Consider the following 15778-nt stretch of genomic DNA (forward strand, 5'->3'; position numbering starts at 1 on the left):
TATGGCCCATCTGATTGTAGGACTATGAGAACAGCTAGCAGGACTGGCTGTGTGGGGGCTGGAGCACTCGGGCTCACGAATTAAAAGAAGTAGGTATGAGTAAATAGGGGTGACCATACCATAAGGCCCTGCCTTCATTGCCTCTCTGCTTGCTGGCTCAGTAAAGACCTCCCACCCATGCAATTCAACAGGTGGATTTTGCCAAGATGATTAAGTAAAGCTTTCTGGAGGTTACAGATCAAGTGCCTAGTTGTGTACTTACATTCATGAGAGGGTGTCTTTATGAAATCATGTTTATTTCCTGTATACATAATTTTGAATATACCTTTGTCTTATTTTAAAGAAACTGGCATCTTATCTCCTGAATATTTCCTTCTCACTACTCTCCTTCAGGGGAAAGACAAAATGAACACATACTCACAGGAGGGAGTGTGGGCCCTAGAAGTGATTTTTCTCAACTGATTGGATTGCTGCTCATATTCCTGACAGATTTGCAGAGTGGTCCATTTAAATCAGTTAGAACAGAGACTGTCAAGTCAGATTTTATGATTACCGTGTGAAGTAAGACCTTGACCTTCAAACCATTCGTTCTCATCCAGTGTTTCTAGGTAAGAATATTCTGAAAGCAAGTTCTTGAGTTTAGCCATCTTTGATTTCATGATGTCTTTGGCTTTGTTCATAGTAGCAACTCAAAACTTGAATTGCTTAGATTGTCCAAGGTGCTTTGAATACATCAACTCAACCCAGATTTTTGCCCCCTGTATTCAAATATCTCAAATACCTCCCCAAGCCTTTAGAATATCCTTGCTGCTTTCTGAGCACCAGCATTCCCTACCAGGACCATTTCTGTGTCTCTGCCTCCACCACTGTCCCCCACCTCTTGATGATGAGGCCACCCTCAGCAGTTTACGTTTTTGGTCTTGTCATGACTACCTCCCTATCTGCTGTTGGATTTTGATCCGTTGCTTCTAACATGGAGGGAAAGCATGATTACATGGGCTAGTTATTGGGCTAGTCAGTATTTTATTTTACTTACTACTACTTGCTCTGTTGGGGGTTAGCAAGCTAACACAAGCCACATGTGGCCCATTGGCTGTTTATGTAAAGTTTTATTGGAACACAACCATGCTCGATCCTTTCTATTTGTGGCTGGCTTTGCAATACAATGTGGTTGAGTGGTTGCAGCAGAGATTGTATGCTGGCAAAGCCTACACTTTTTTAAACCTGACTCTGCAGAAAGTGTGCTGCCCTCAGCTCTATGTGATAGGCTGGTAATGGCACCACATTTTAGTGACCATCATTATTTCCCTGTTTATGAACAGAATGGGCAACCAAGATGAAATCATCTCTAGTTAAGAATTCATGTGTTCATAGGTTGAGATCAGATTATTGATTAGGGTAGTTTCTAGAGAATATCTTGACTATTGGACATTAGGTTATCTCCTTATGTGAATATGTTTTTTTGGAAGACCAGACACATACATACTTAAATGAGAAATCATTTTGTGTTTAAGAACTCCATGCTTATTGTTTTATTGCAGTAGAATAGACATAACATAAAATTTCCCATTTTAACTGTTTTTAAGTGTAGAGTTCAGTGGCATCAAGCACATTCACAACATTGTGCAACCATCACCACCATCCATCTCCAGGACTTTGTCATCTTGCAAAACCAACACTCTCTTTCCCATTAAACACATACTATCTGGGCTTCCTCCTAGCCAGCCCCTGGTGACCACATTCTGCTCTCTGACTCTATGAGTTTGACTACAGCAGGTCCTCATGTAAGTAGAAGCATAGTATATTTGTCCTTTGTGTCTTTCTTATTTCACTTATGATGTCTTCAAGGTCAATCTGTGTTGTAGCATGTGCCAGAATTTTCTTCCTTTTAAGACTAAATGAAATTCCATTGTGTGTATATACTGCATTTTGTTTATCCATTCATCTGAAGCGTACTGGGGTAGCTCCCACATTTTGGCTATCGTGAACAGTGTTGCTATGAACATGGGTGTGCAAATGCCTGTTCAACTTCTTGCTTTCAGTTCTTTTGTGTTTATACCCAGAAGTGGCATTGCTGGATCAAATGGCAATTCTACATTTAATTTTTTGAGTGACCACCATACTATTCCCTACAGTGGCTGCCCATTTTATGTTCCCACTAGCAATGCATAGGGTTCCAGTTTCTCTGTATCCATGTGGATACTTGTTATTTTCTGTTTTTTTTTTTTTAATAGCCATTACAATGGGTATGAAGTAGTATTTCATTGTGTTTGTGGGTTTTAAAAAATATTTTATTTATTTATTCATGAGAGACACACAGAGAGAGGCAGAGACACAGGCAGAGGGAGAAGCAGGCTCCATGAAGGGAGCCTGATGTGGGACTTGGTCCTGGGACTCCAGGATCACACCCTGAGCCAAAGGCAGATGCTCAACTGCTGAGCCACCCAGGCATCCTGATGTGTTTGTGTTTTTGTAACTCATTCCCTCAGTATTTATTAGGCATCTACTAACCTGACACTTATTTTATTCTCTGTATGAATTTTGTTTTGATGATTTGATACATATAGATATTTCAAAAAATTTACCACATAAGGTTTGTTAACACATCCTTCACATCACACAATTATAATTTTGCCATCATTATGGTGAGAACACTCTGCTCTCATAGCAACTTACAGTATTGTTAACTGTGATCACCATGGTGACTATATATTAGATTCCCAGAACTTATTCATATTAGAGAAGAGAGTGCAATGGGGGAGGGGCAGAGGGAGAGAGAGAGAGGGAGAGAAGCCCAAGCAGACTCCACACCAAGCGTGGAGCCCCACACAAGGCTCGATCTCACGACCCTGAGATCATGACCTGAGATGAAACCAAGAGTTAGACACTCAACCGACTGTGCCACCCAGGTGCCCCAGTATTCCATTTTAATATATACCACATTTTTTTTAACCATTCATCAGTTAAAGGACACTTAATTTGTTTCCATATCTTGGCTAGTGTGAACAGAGTTGTAATGAACATGGGAGTACAACTATCTCTTTGAGATAGTGATTGCATCTTCAGATATATGCCCTGTGTGGGATTGCTAGATCATATAATAGTTCCATTCTTAATTTTTTTTGAAGGAATCTCCACACTGTTTTTTTTTTTTTTCAGATTTATTCATTTATTCATGAGACACACACAGAAAGAGGCAGATACATAGACAGAGGGAGAAGCGGGTTCCCCGCAGGGAGCCTGATGTGGGACTCGATCCAGCATCCTGGGATCACACTCTGAGCAGAAGGCAGACGCTCAACCACTGAGCACCTAAATGTCCCTCCACACTGTTTTCCATATGGTTGTATCATTAGTGTTTTGATTTGCATTTCCCTAATGATTAGTGTTGTCGAACATCTTTTCATGTGCTGATTGGCCACTTCTATATTGTCTATTGAACGAAGTCCCATGCCCTTGTATAAAATTGGGTTATTTGGTCTGTTTCTTGAAAAAGAAAAAGTGTGCTGTAGGGATCCATACCAACCACACTTCCCAATTTCAAAACTTACTATGAAGGTACAGTAATCCAAATAGTGTGGCCCTGGCATAAGGGCAGGCAAAGAGACCAATGGAAATATCTAGAGCACCCCTAAGAAACTCTTGAATATGTAACCAAATGACTCTAAACGTATCATTCAAGATGGAAAGATCAGCCTTGTTAGTAAATGGTGCTGGGAAAACTGGAGATTCACATGTGAAAGAATGAAGTTGGACCCCTACCTAACACCCTACAAAAATTAACTCAAGATGGACAACAGACCTAAAACTATAAAGCTCTTAGAAGAAAAACTCAGAGGGAAGGAAGACATTGGCTTTGGCGGTGATTTCAAGATGTGATGCCAAAGCCACAGGCAACAGAAAGTAAATGGACAAATGAGGCTACAGCAAAATGAAAAGCTTGTATATCAAAGGATGCTGTCAATAGAGTATAAAGGTGACCCATGGAATGGAAGGAAATAATTGCAAATCACATATCTGATAAGGGATTAAGATCTAAATTCTTTAGCTTAGAGGACTCCTAAAATCTACATTCAATTTTCGGAGAAAATCAAAGAACACCAGAAAGCAATCTGTTGTCCCCAGGTCCTCAACAAACCTGCGCCAGTTGCTATAACTAGCAGCCTTAAGCTTGTCTTCGTGGAAGAGTTACTGCTCAGCTCCTGGTGATTGTTATTAACATGGAAGCCATCCAGAATTTCTGTTGATAGAATATAGGAAGCTTAATTAAGAGAAAAAATTATTTTTTCTCTCTTGTGACTAAGCAGAAGAGTAATGTCTAATAGCAAAAGGACACCGGATGAGAGATGTTTTCTGCCAGCAGGATTATAAATCTACTATTATTAATTTTTGTTCTCCTGGAAGGCATTAGTTGCTGATTCATGGTTGTGCACTTTGTCTTCTTTCATCCTGGGGTAGTGGCTTGGCTCCAGTGCTGTTTCAGCTCAAAGCTTCTCTAAGGACTAAAATATATTTAAAAATGGCTCTGGAGTCCAGCTCCAAAACCATCTATGATGGGATATCATGATTCTTCATATATTGAGGGATTTCTAGGTCAAAATTTTTTAAGACATTTTCCATTTTGCACATGTGAGCCAAAAATTAGTTTGAAACTTTGTTGTTTTAGGGACTTTTTGTTTCCTATTAAGGAAAATGTCCTAAAACACACTGTAATTGTCTAACACCACTCTGAAACCCTGCTTTTATTTGCCTCTCCTAGAATTTAAAATACTCAAGCTCTAGTGTGGACCAACTATCAGAACTGCCATATACAGTTGTACATAATCACATTGTGTTAAGGAGCCACATCTAAGTGGGAGTACAGTTCACATCATAGACATCTGAGATTTGTGTGCTTAATGTGATGATTTTTCTGGAAGAATCAGCAAAATAAGTTGTTTTAACAAAATCCATAGGTTGCAACCAACTCCTAGGGGTCAGACAAAAGTATTTTGAGGGAGGGGCACATTTGCATTGTTTCCAGGGAGGCTCCATGTAGAGTAGCCCCACCTGTCTTTTGCTTTGGGTCACACCTGGAATTCCAGGGTGTGGTTTCCTACCTAGGATGCTATTGCCCCTGCATAGGCAGCAGCAAAGAGGTGGTTATGGGCCAGGCCACCCTTCTGTGTGATGGTCTGTTAGCTCCACAGCTGGATCCCACACGACTGTATGGTCATGTATGATTTTTCTAACAAAGGGTTGCTGTGGGGGTCCTTCGGTGTAGCAGGGGAAGTTCATGGTAATGTCTTGGAAGAAGAAGAACCCACACAGATCCCACAGTTCAGAACATGAGGCCACTTGGCCACTGGACATGATTTGCTGGGTTGGCTGAGTTTCCCTGGATCGTTCCACAAAGTCTATTCTGTGCCTTCTTCCCCATGAACCATGTCACCTAAGTGCCAAATATTAGGGTAGCAGGGCATGGCAGCTGCTGCAGGGCCAGTGGTCCAGGGCACCAGCAGCTTGGCAGTTAGTGTGCTTGACCAGCATGACAATGAAGTCCAGCTGAGATGGGCATCCATTCTATAAGAGTTTTCATGAGCAATTGATATAAGGTGCCTTATCTCTATTTTTTTTTTTTTTAGATCAAGAAGTAGTGCATAGGTAGATAATGACTTGTCATAGACATGCTTGTGCCAGCTGCAGGACTGGCATTAGATCTAGAAACCACAGGTGCTCTGTGGTTGGTATGGATCCCTACAGCACTGTGAGCTCCTGTGTGTGAGCAGAGATTGTGTCTTCCTTACCTCTGTAAAGTGCTCCTGTGTTTTCTACTCAGTGAATGTGAGTGAATGGGTGAGGCACATGTAAGCCAAGTTGTGAAAAAAAAAATGATGGCTGCCTCTTTTTTAAAAAAAGATTTATTTATTTATTGGAGAGAGAGCACATGCAAACTCAAGTTGGGGGGAGGGGCAGATGGAGAGAGAGAGAGAGAGAGAGAGAGAACATCTCAAGCAGACTCCATGCTGAGCTCAGAACCAACCTGGGACTTTGTCTCACAGCTCTGAGATCATGACCTGAGCTGAAATCAATCAAGAGTCGGATGCTTAATCAACTGAACCACCCACCAAGCGCCCCGGTGACCTTCTTTTCATACGTGTTTGGTCATATGGCTCAAATGAGGAGCTGACGCTTATTGTTAAGATAGTTCTGGTTGCTGCTGTTGTATTTGTAACCACCACCCCACACAACAAACCCTCTGCTGGTGCTGGCGACACCAAGATATGTAAGACGAGACCTGTATCCTCAAAGTGTTCACTGTCCAGTCGGGGAGACCAACACAGATGCTCATAATCACAGTACAGTCAGAGGAATGTTAGTGAAGTGTGCGTGGCAACCGTGAAGGGGCCAGCCGGGTGAGGACAGGCTCAGGATCCCGGAGAGGAAAACACCAGCTGAGGTGGGAAGGCACGTGAGCGAGGAGCATGGAAGAACAGTCTAGTGGACACCAGGCATCTTCTCCATGACCTACGGATGGGACAGGTGATACATACTCTAAATAGTGGAGGGTGACCCTGGAGAGGCAGGGAGGGACTCAATCACAAAGGACCTCTATAGGTCTTTTCCTCTGGCTATTAGAACAAGCATTGGTGGCTTCAAACAGCAGAAATGTGTTGTCTCACTATTCTGGGGGCTGGAAGGCCAAAACTCAGATGTCAAGGGGCCACTCCCTTGGCCAGCTCCAGGGTAGGGTCTCTCCCTGCCTCTCATAGCTCCAGCTGCCTCCTGCCTGTCCTTGACAACCATTGGCTGGTAGACACATGACTCCAGTCTCTGCTTCTGTTGTCACATGGCTGTTTTCACATTGTCTTCCCTGTGTGCCCATCCACCTCTGTGTCCATGTTTTCCCTTTTTATAAGAGCATTAGTCATATTGGATTAGGGCCTATCCTAATGACCTCCCCTTAGCTTGCTCTGCAAAGACTATCTCCAAATAAGGTCATGGTCACAGGTACTAAAGATTAAGACTTTGGGGAGCCTGGGTGGCTCCGTCTGTTAAGCATCCAGCTCTTGATTCCAACTCAGATCATGATCTCAGGGTTGTGGAATGGAGCCCTGTGTCTGGGTCCCCACTGAGCGGGGAGTCTGATCGAGATTCTCTCTCTCTCCTTCTCCCTCTGCCCCTCTCCCACCTCAAAAATAAATCAATAAACCTTAAAAAAAAAAAAAAAAAGGTGAGGACTTCAACATGTCTTTTCAAGTGATACAACTCAACCCATAGCAGCCTTGGCTGCTGGTCGAGGATGTTCATTCATTATCTGTTGTATTCACCTAGACAGTGAGCTGTAAGCAAAGGACAGCACTTCCTGTGCTCTGGAGTGGGGTTGGAGGGGGAAGGGGGCAGGGCTAGGAGAGACGTGGGAGCCTGAGGGGGAGCGGGTAGGCACTGCTGGCACCCTCCCAGCCTGGCCCCTCTGTCCCCGAGGGCCCTCACACCCCAGGCTGGATGCCCCAACCCAGGGACACAGGCTTCATTTCTTGGTTTAAGCAGGGTGAGATACCTGTGACAAATAGAAAGCATTTCTCAATTAAGAAATCTCAGAAAAAAAAAAAAAAAAAAAAGAAATCTCAGAGTTTCCAAGGAGTTGGCCATTGGTTTATAAGTGGTTGTTTCCCCCCTCGCTTTTTTTTAAAGATGTTATTTATTCATGAGAGACACACACAGAGAGGCAGAGACACAGGCAGAGGGAGAAGCAGGCTCCCTGCAGGGAGCCCGACGTGGGACTCGATCCCTGGTCTCCAGGATCGCGCCCCAGGCTGAAGGAGGCACTAAACTGCTGAGCCGGGATCCCTGGGTGGCTCGGCGGTTTGGTGCCTACCTTTGGCCCAGGGCACAATCCTGGAGTCCTGGGATCGAGTCCCGCGTTCGGCTCCCGGCATGGAGCCTGCTTCTCCCTCTGCCTGTGTCTCTGCCTCTCTCTCTCTCTCTCTATGTCTAATAAATAAAAAAATCTAATTCTTTAAAAACAAAAACAAAACAAACAAAAAAAACTGCTGAGCCACCTGGGCTGCCCTCCTCTTTGCTTTTTATCATGAAAATCTTCACACTTGAGAAAAGTGGAGAGAATGGTAACCGCACCCCCACCCCCACCCCATGTACCAGTCACTGGTCTGCTCTTCCCTAACTTGTTTGTATCCCCCTCAGTAGGCAAGTTATGGTGCAAAAGGCAGTTTTGTCATTTGTAGACGGTGACTTTGGGCCTGTTGCAAGAATGTCCCTAAGGCTTAGTTTTCACTGATGACATTGAAATGACACCCAGTGACCACTCAAGAAGCACATGCATGTGGAGCGTGGCACACAGCACAGGGCACACATCAGCTGCTAGAGGATGGCAGCTGTGCCTTCGAGAATGTGCCCTGGAAGCCTAGGCTCCCCACCCTGACCCACAGCTGCTCCTTTGCAAAGCCTCTGGCCTAATGAGGCAGCCTGAGCAGCACAGCAGGGCCGCTGCTTCCAGGCACCTCACCTCTCAGGACACCTTAGAGGGCACCCTTTTATCAGCATTTTCTCCCTGAAGTTATGTGTGTTGTTATTTTATTACTTTTTTTTTTTTGAGAGAGAGAAATCCTGTGCAAGAGAGAGAGCAGGGGGAGGAGGGACAGAGGGAGAGAGAGAATCTCAAGCAGACTCCTTGCTGAGTGTGGAGCCCAGTGTGGGACTCAGTCCCTCAACCCTGAGATCATGACCTGAGCCGAAACCAAGAGTTGGACACCAATGGGCTGAGCCACCCAGGCGCCTCTGTTAGGTGCATTTTTATATTAACAGAAAGTAAATAGTGCTTTTTAAGGAAGCCTCTGGTAAGAAACAACTGAGGGAATAGAGGAGAAAATTACCATGGAAATAAACAGGGAACCAGACCCAGCCACAGAGCAGCGCTTCCCAAACTTCAGTGAACAGACTGTGGTTGTGCACAGTGCACCTGGGCCTCTGCATCACTGACGGGCACCATGGGTGTGCGGTGGGACCTAAGGGCCAAACCTGTCCCTCTGCCTGTCTTTGTATGTCCTGTGAGTTAAGAATGGGTCTTACATTTTTGAATGGCCAAAAGAATAATGTTTGTAACCCATTAAAAAGCCATGAAATTCAAATTTCAATGTCCACCAAGTTTAACTGGGGCACAGACGCTCTGTATTTTTAAAAATTTATTTTTAAATTTTATTTAAATTCAAGTAATTAACGTGTAGTGTCTTATATTAGCGTCAGGGGTAGACTTCAGTGATTCATCAGTTGCACATCACACCGTGTGCTCATCACATCGTGTGCCCTTCTTCATGCCCATCCCCCAGTTACCCCATCCCCCCCGGCCTCGTCCCCTCCAACAACCCTAATATTGTGTACGCCTGCTGTCCCAGGGGCAGAGGACAGAGACTGCAGAGAGCCTAGAATACTTACTTGGTCTTTACAGAGAGAGGTCGCAGAGCCCAGTGTGGCCGGCCAGGCCCGATGCAGCCAGCAGGGGACAGCAGAGAGCCGTCTGTGGCCAGGCCTGCCCTGGGCCCTGGGGTGAGGGGTATTTGGCAATGGGGTGTAGGGGACTAGGCTTAAGTCCAGGACGGAGACAGGGGTCTCAGGTAGAAATGCCCAGGCAATGGGCACCAGGAGATGAAAGGGGGGTAAGTGGGAGTAAGTAGACAATGTCTGGGGAGGGGCTGTGGGAAGAGGTGCTGCTGGAGCCTGCAGGGAGGGAAGCCAGCAGGAGAGCTGGGCCCACAGGGGGTGTGGAGGCCCAGGGACACTGTGTGGGGCTTGGACTTTGGGCAGTGACAGGGGGAGTCACTGAAGGGCTTTAGGCAGTAGATCCATAGCATCGATGGGGGTGGGAGGGGTTGTGGCTGGTGGCTGTGCCTTGGGGACACTGGCACCACAACCCAGGGACAGATGATGAGGGTCTGCAGAAGGCAGGCAGTGGGAAGGGAGCCAGCCGCCACAGTGAGCGAGCCGGCCAACCCACAACAGGGCTCGGAACTCCCCATCCCTTGGGTGTTCTGTGTTTTCACCCGGGACACGGTGGATAAACAGTGTCACTAATTTTTCTTTTTCTTTGCCTTGTTTTGCTCTGCTTTCATGACAACCACCCGGCCGCGATGCAGTTAGGGTGGTTCTCTTTTTCTTCTGGCCTGGATGTTTTCTTCCCAGTGGCTCCTGCGGATGTGGGCTCTCATCCACTACCAGCTGATTCTACTGGGGCAGCTCTCGGCCTTTGGGGCGACCTCTCTGATCTGCCTTAGAGAAACATTTCTTCACGGGGGAGGGCTCACAGGCTCCTTTGAGAATCTGGTGAACACCATCATGAACCCCCTCCCCACCGCAAGGCACACAGACAGGTAGACTCAGACTTTGACTTATGAGTTCAGAGCTCACGCACTCCCCGAGGCCAGTTCCAGTTAAGAACCCCCGCCCTGGGGCCTGCACCACTTAGGGATCAGCTGGGGGTCAGCTCCTCCTGGTTTTAAGATTTGGCCTTGATGTCAAAGACCCTTGCCTTCCCCCTTCCAAAGCCCTCCCCTGCTCTTCTTCATGACTTATGGAGATACGAATGTATATGTAAGTTTTTCTTTGGAATGGATTAAAACCTTCAAACACACAACACAGGAGCTAGAGGGACCTCTTAGGATGGCAGGTCTGGTGGTTCTCAGCTCTGTGTTGGGCAGTGTGGGGCCCGGTGGGAAACTCCCCTGGGCAAGGCAGTCTGCCTTCCAGCTTCCCAGCTTGGCTGAAGAACCTCTTCCTAAGCGCTGGGCCAGGAAACATTGTGTTCACAGGACTATGGACATGTAGAGTTCTATTTTGGGGCTCTTAGTACATCATAAAATCCCCTTTCCTTGAAACAAAAAGAGTACTATATGAGACATAGTCTTCTTTAGGAAATTATTAGCCTCTATAACTAGAAATAAGTAGATTACATTCTTTAACAGATTAATTTAATCTCCATAACAAGGACTGTTCAAAGGAATATAGTCATTCAATTACTAAATGTTTCCAAAGGACAGATGGAAGCTTGGAAGCTTCGACTACTTTTCAAATTTTCCAGATTTAGAAAATCTAGCCCAACGTCAACTTCTAATAAAAGGAGTCATTCCCAGAATTTATGGTCTCTCCGCCTGTGTGTATGCAGGCGTTTTTAACAGCCGCTTTCGTGGGATGTAGTTTAGAACATAAACTTCATCCATTCTTTAAGTATATAATTTAATTATTTTTAGCAAATTTACAGAGTTGTGCGACCACCATCACAATCGAACCTCAGAGCATTTCGATCACCTCAAAATGGTCTTTTACTTTTTAACTGCAAGAAGTGATGTTAGACGCTGAATCGCTGAGCCACTCAGGTGGGCGCAATCCTGGAGTCCTGGGGTCGAGTCCCACATGGGGCTCCCTGCATGGATCCTGCTTCTCCCTCTGCCTGTGCCTCAGCTGCTCTGTGTCTCTCATGAATAAATAAATAAATAAAATCTTAAAAGAAGAAGAAGTAGTGACGTTAGAAAAAGCTGCTAATTTTAATTGATTGCTTCCTGTGTTTGCACCACCAAGGTTGTCTTCTTACTAATGAATGACCTTTACTGGTATCTCTTCCAGGCAAACATGGGACAGCCGGAGCAAAGCTCTTGCAATCTTATCAGGAGCTGAGGTGAGTGCTGTACTAGGGCAGACTGTCCTGGTCCCTCCAGGGCTGAAGAACAAAAGACCCTGAAAGAACTTCTAGATCTCTTGACTTTCAGACGTGGCTGCTTTGGAATGTGACTTTTTTTTTTCTTTTTTTCTTTTTTTTTTAATGATAAAGTGCCTGGAAAAGATTGAAACAGAAATATTTCCAGATTCTTAGGAAGAGCCTTCTTGGGAGCTAGCAGAGCATTTTCTCACTAAAGGTTTTATTTCTTAAATTCTCCTGAAATATGGTTAAGAAAATGAGATATTATTTTTGATGGCATTTTAAGTGAAATTCTAAACCAATCATTTGCTTTTAAGAGTCATTCATATCTCCAACATCATGCCCGGTGCCTGACATCTCAGACATCCATGGAATAAAATTGGCAGCAGTGAGGAATGGTCTGCAAGATGCTAACTTCTTGATACAAAATCCTAAACACCTAGCGCTCTGGAAGCTGGCAACAATGCACACACCTGATTGCACCAAGTATATTAAAGTATTACTGAAAGCTCCCCATCCAGTTCTTTTTTCTTGGCCCAGAATGAGACTTTGCAGTCTTGGGACTTCTCCTCCTCCTCCTCCTCCTTCTCCTCCTCCTCCTTCTCCTCCTCCTTCTCCTCCTCCTCCTCTCCTCCTTCTTCTCCTCCTTCTCCTCCTCTTCCTCCTCCTCCTCCTCCTCTCCTCCTTCTTCTCCTCCTTCTCCTCCTCTTCCTCCTCCTCCTCCTTCTCCTCCTCCTTCTCCTCCTCCTCCTCCTCCTCCTTCTCCTCCTCCTTCTCCTCCTCCTTCTCCTCCTCCTTCCCCTCCTTTTCCTCCTCCTCCTCCTCCATCACCAACTGCCACAGGGGACGACGCAGGGAATCTCGGCTCCAGAGCAGCCAGGCTGCCTTAGACAACACAGGTGGAGCACCAGGGCTGGAGCAGGGGCAGCTCAGTGCTCATTTGCCACATTCTGATACCAGGAATGCCCTGCCCAGAGGAGCAGATCCAGGCAGGGCTGCCAGGATCCTCTTCTAAAATGTGAAGAAGTAAAAAAACAAAACAAAACAAAAAGACAGGGATCCCTGGGTGGCGCAGCGGTTTAGCGCCTGCATTTGGCCCAGGGTGCGATCCTGGAGACCCGGGATCAAATCCCACATCGGGCTCCCTGTGTGGAGCCTGCTTCTGCCTCTGACTGTGTCTCTGCCTCTCTCTCTCTCTCTCTGTGACTATCATAAAAAAAAAGAAAAAAAGAAAAAGAAAAAGACAGAACTTGAACTATGGGATAATGGCGAGTCCTGTGTGTTTGCAAGACTAATGGTTGGATCATTCATAACCCATTTCTTATTCCTGTATTTTTCCTTGGCAGCAAAATTTCTGTGGTTCCTCCCACCCCACCTCCTCTGAGCGAGAGCCAGTGCAGTGGCAGCTCTCACAGGGTAATGTGTCTGTTCTGTGTGCTTCCCTGGGGAAGGGGAAGTGGGAGAGAAGTGGAAGAAGAAGGGGGTCTGAAGGTTGGACAGAGACCTTCAGAGCAAAGGGATCCACCTGTGCCTGAAGCAGGCCATGGAGGGAGCAGAGAATGGAGGCCGGAAGTGCTGGGTCCTGCCTGGTATCTGTGCTTCTGGCATACTTTGGGGGTCATGTGATCATCTGCATTAACAATGACTCACCTCTGCACCCCACTTCCTCTCCTGCACCCCAACATCCCTACTTGCATCCCACATCCTGACCCTACCCCACATTACCACCTGTACCCCACATCTCCACCTGTACCCCATGTCCCCACCTGTATCCCACACCACCTGTACCCCACTTCCCCACTTATACCCCACACCCTCACCTGCACCCCACTTCCCCACCTGCACCCCACATCCTCACCTATGCCCCACATCCCCACCTGCATCCCATATCCTTACCTGTATCCACATCTTCACCTGTATCCCATGTCCTCATCTGTGCCTGCATCCCTACCTGTACCCCATATCTTCACCTGCATCCCACATCCTTGCCATACCCCACATTCCTACCATTTTATTTTTGTCATTTTGTTGGCTGTCTTCCCTATCTGTGCCCTTTGCCCTTGAGTGTGGGGTTCTGAATAAGCTGCAGTGTGTCAGGGGTCTCTGGGGATATAAGAGAAGTAAATACAGGTTGATCCACAGGTGTATGATTCATAGGTGTGGGAGTGCCTGGGGAGTGTGTTTGTGTATATCTTTTGAGTATTTATAGATTCTAACATAAAATAGACCAGGACCATTTCTGTCCACAGAAATTAGCGATGTCGTCTTAGGGGAGTTATCTGGGTTCCCACTTGGGAGGTAGAAATAATTATACTCCTCTGGCTTGCTTCCCATGGCTGGTGTGAGAAATTAATGAAATAATGTCTGTGCTGGTACTTGGAAACTATAAAGTGCCATGAAAATACATGGTCTTGATTATTTTCATTATCGTTAGTCTGTGAATTAAAGAGAGTAACTATATCTGTACATAGAAGAGCATATTCATATGCTAGTGAGGGAGAGGGTATATTTATTCTTTTTCCAGTTTCAAACTGAGACCCTGGAATGATCTTCAAAATTCTGTTCCACTTTCTCCTTGAGATTCTGAATCCTCCAAAGTTCCAGCATGGATGTGCTCAAGACATATTTCCTGGATGGATGGGTGGAGGGATGGAGGGAAGGAGGCATTGAAGGTGGGAGGAGTGGGAAGAGGGAGGGAGGGATGGAGGGAAGGATGAATAGATGGATGGAGGGATGGATAGAGAGGTGGTTGGAGGAAGGATGGATGGATGGACAGGTAAATGGAGGGATGGATGGATGAATGGATGGTTGGAAGGATGGAGGAATGGGACTTGAAGGGGAAAGTGACCCCCTTGCTGTCATTTTAGCTTCGTTTCTCTTCTTTCTCCTGCTTAGAGGGGTGGAACGAACTCCTTGGCTCCAGGCTGGTGCCCTGAGCCTGGTACCACCCATGGCCACCATGTCATGTGCCTTCTGCTGTGGTGGATCCTCTCTGTGTGGAGTTGGGGTGGGGTCATGCAAGAGCAGGTTAAAGGAGCAGGAGTCTAGCTGAGTACAGTGTGAGCCAGTGAAATGTTGCTCATTATTCCCGAGGTGATAGTTGTCATGTCAACACCCCCTGCTGACGCCCCTTCCTTAAACCCAGGTGTCAGACCTCAGAGGAAAGCAGCTGAGTAAGACAGTCCCTACCTCTTGAGAGGACAGTGCCCTCTCCTCTGCAGACATGCATGCACACACACCTGTGCACACCCTGAGCCCCCGCACTCCGCTCACACCTGCCCGTGGTTGGGGGTTGGCAGCCTGAAGGCTGCTGGGGCAGACACGCATCTTCAAATATAACTCTCATCCTCTCTCCTCTGTCTCTGTTTTAGTTACAGGAACTTGGTCAGTTTAAAGGATTTAATAAGTCCGTGGAAAATTTGTTTCTGTCTGTTACCACGCACATGAAAAGTAAGTGGATGCCTTTCCATGTGTTCTTCCCACCGCCAGCCGGGCCAGCCAAGCCCACGGGCGGGGCCTGGCCCCGGACCTCGGTCTCCAGCTCCTGGGGGGACCACAGCCCCGGCCCTTCACCCCTCCTCCCGCAGAGCAGACCTCTGGTTTCCTGGGGGAAGAGGAGACCCTCAGCCCCCCGTTTAGCCCAACGGTGGCCCGAACCTGCCAGAGCTCAGTGCTACTGGGGAGGAGCTGGCACGGACCTGGCGGCCCATCCGGGCACCCCCACAGCCTCTCCCCAGGACTGAGGAAAACAGTGGGGTGGGATGGCTCCAGGGAATGAAGTCCGGGGGCTTTCCGGCCAGGCAGGGCCCAGAGCCTGTCATTCGCATGGAACCACCTGTCCGTTCTTTTGGCCTTGGTCAATTTATCTTCTTCAATGAGCCGCAATCATGTGATTTGCAGATGCCCCGAACCCAAACCTGTCACTGCTTAGAATCTTGCCTCTTTCAATGTTCTTTCTGCTCGGATATTCTTTCCTGTTTATCTTAAGCTGCAAACCCCAGAGAAGAGCCCCCCCACTCAGGCCTGCGAAGGTGCCTGGAGCAGGCTGGGCACTAGGAGGGATTGGGGGTTATCAGGCATCCACTCCCTTTC

At 46.7% G+C, this 15778-nt stretch overlaps 1 protein-coding gene across 7 annotated transcripts in view; it reads left to right on the forward strand.

Annotated features, from left to right (window-relative positions):
• Positions 1 to 15778, forward strand: part of SYTL3 (synaptotagmin like 3) — a 93641-nt gene that overhangs the window by 44530 nt on the left and 33333 nt on the right. For all 7 annotated transcript variants that reach the window (XM_025422640.3, XM_025422636.3, XM_025422638.3 and 4 more), the window contains 3 exons: positions 11614 to 11665; positions 13033 to 13102; positions 15058 to 15136. In XM_025422640.3, the coding sequence (XP_025278425.1) occupies positions 11614 to 11665; positions 13033 to 13102; positions 15058 to 15136 (201 nt within the window). The remainder of the gene's footprint in view (positions 1 to 11613; positions 11666 to 13032; positions 13103 to 15057; positions 15137 to 15778) is intronic.

This window comes from Canis lupus, chromosome 1, assembly GCF_003254725.2.
Source record: "Canis lupus dingo isolate Sandy chromosome 1, ASM325472v2, whole genome shotgun sequence".
In the NCBI taxonomy this organism is placed as follows: Eukaryota; Metazoa; Chordata; class Mammalia; order Carnivora; family Canidae; genus Canis; species Canis lupus.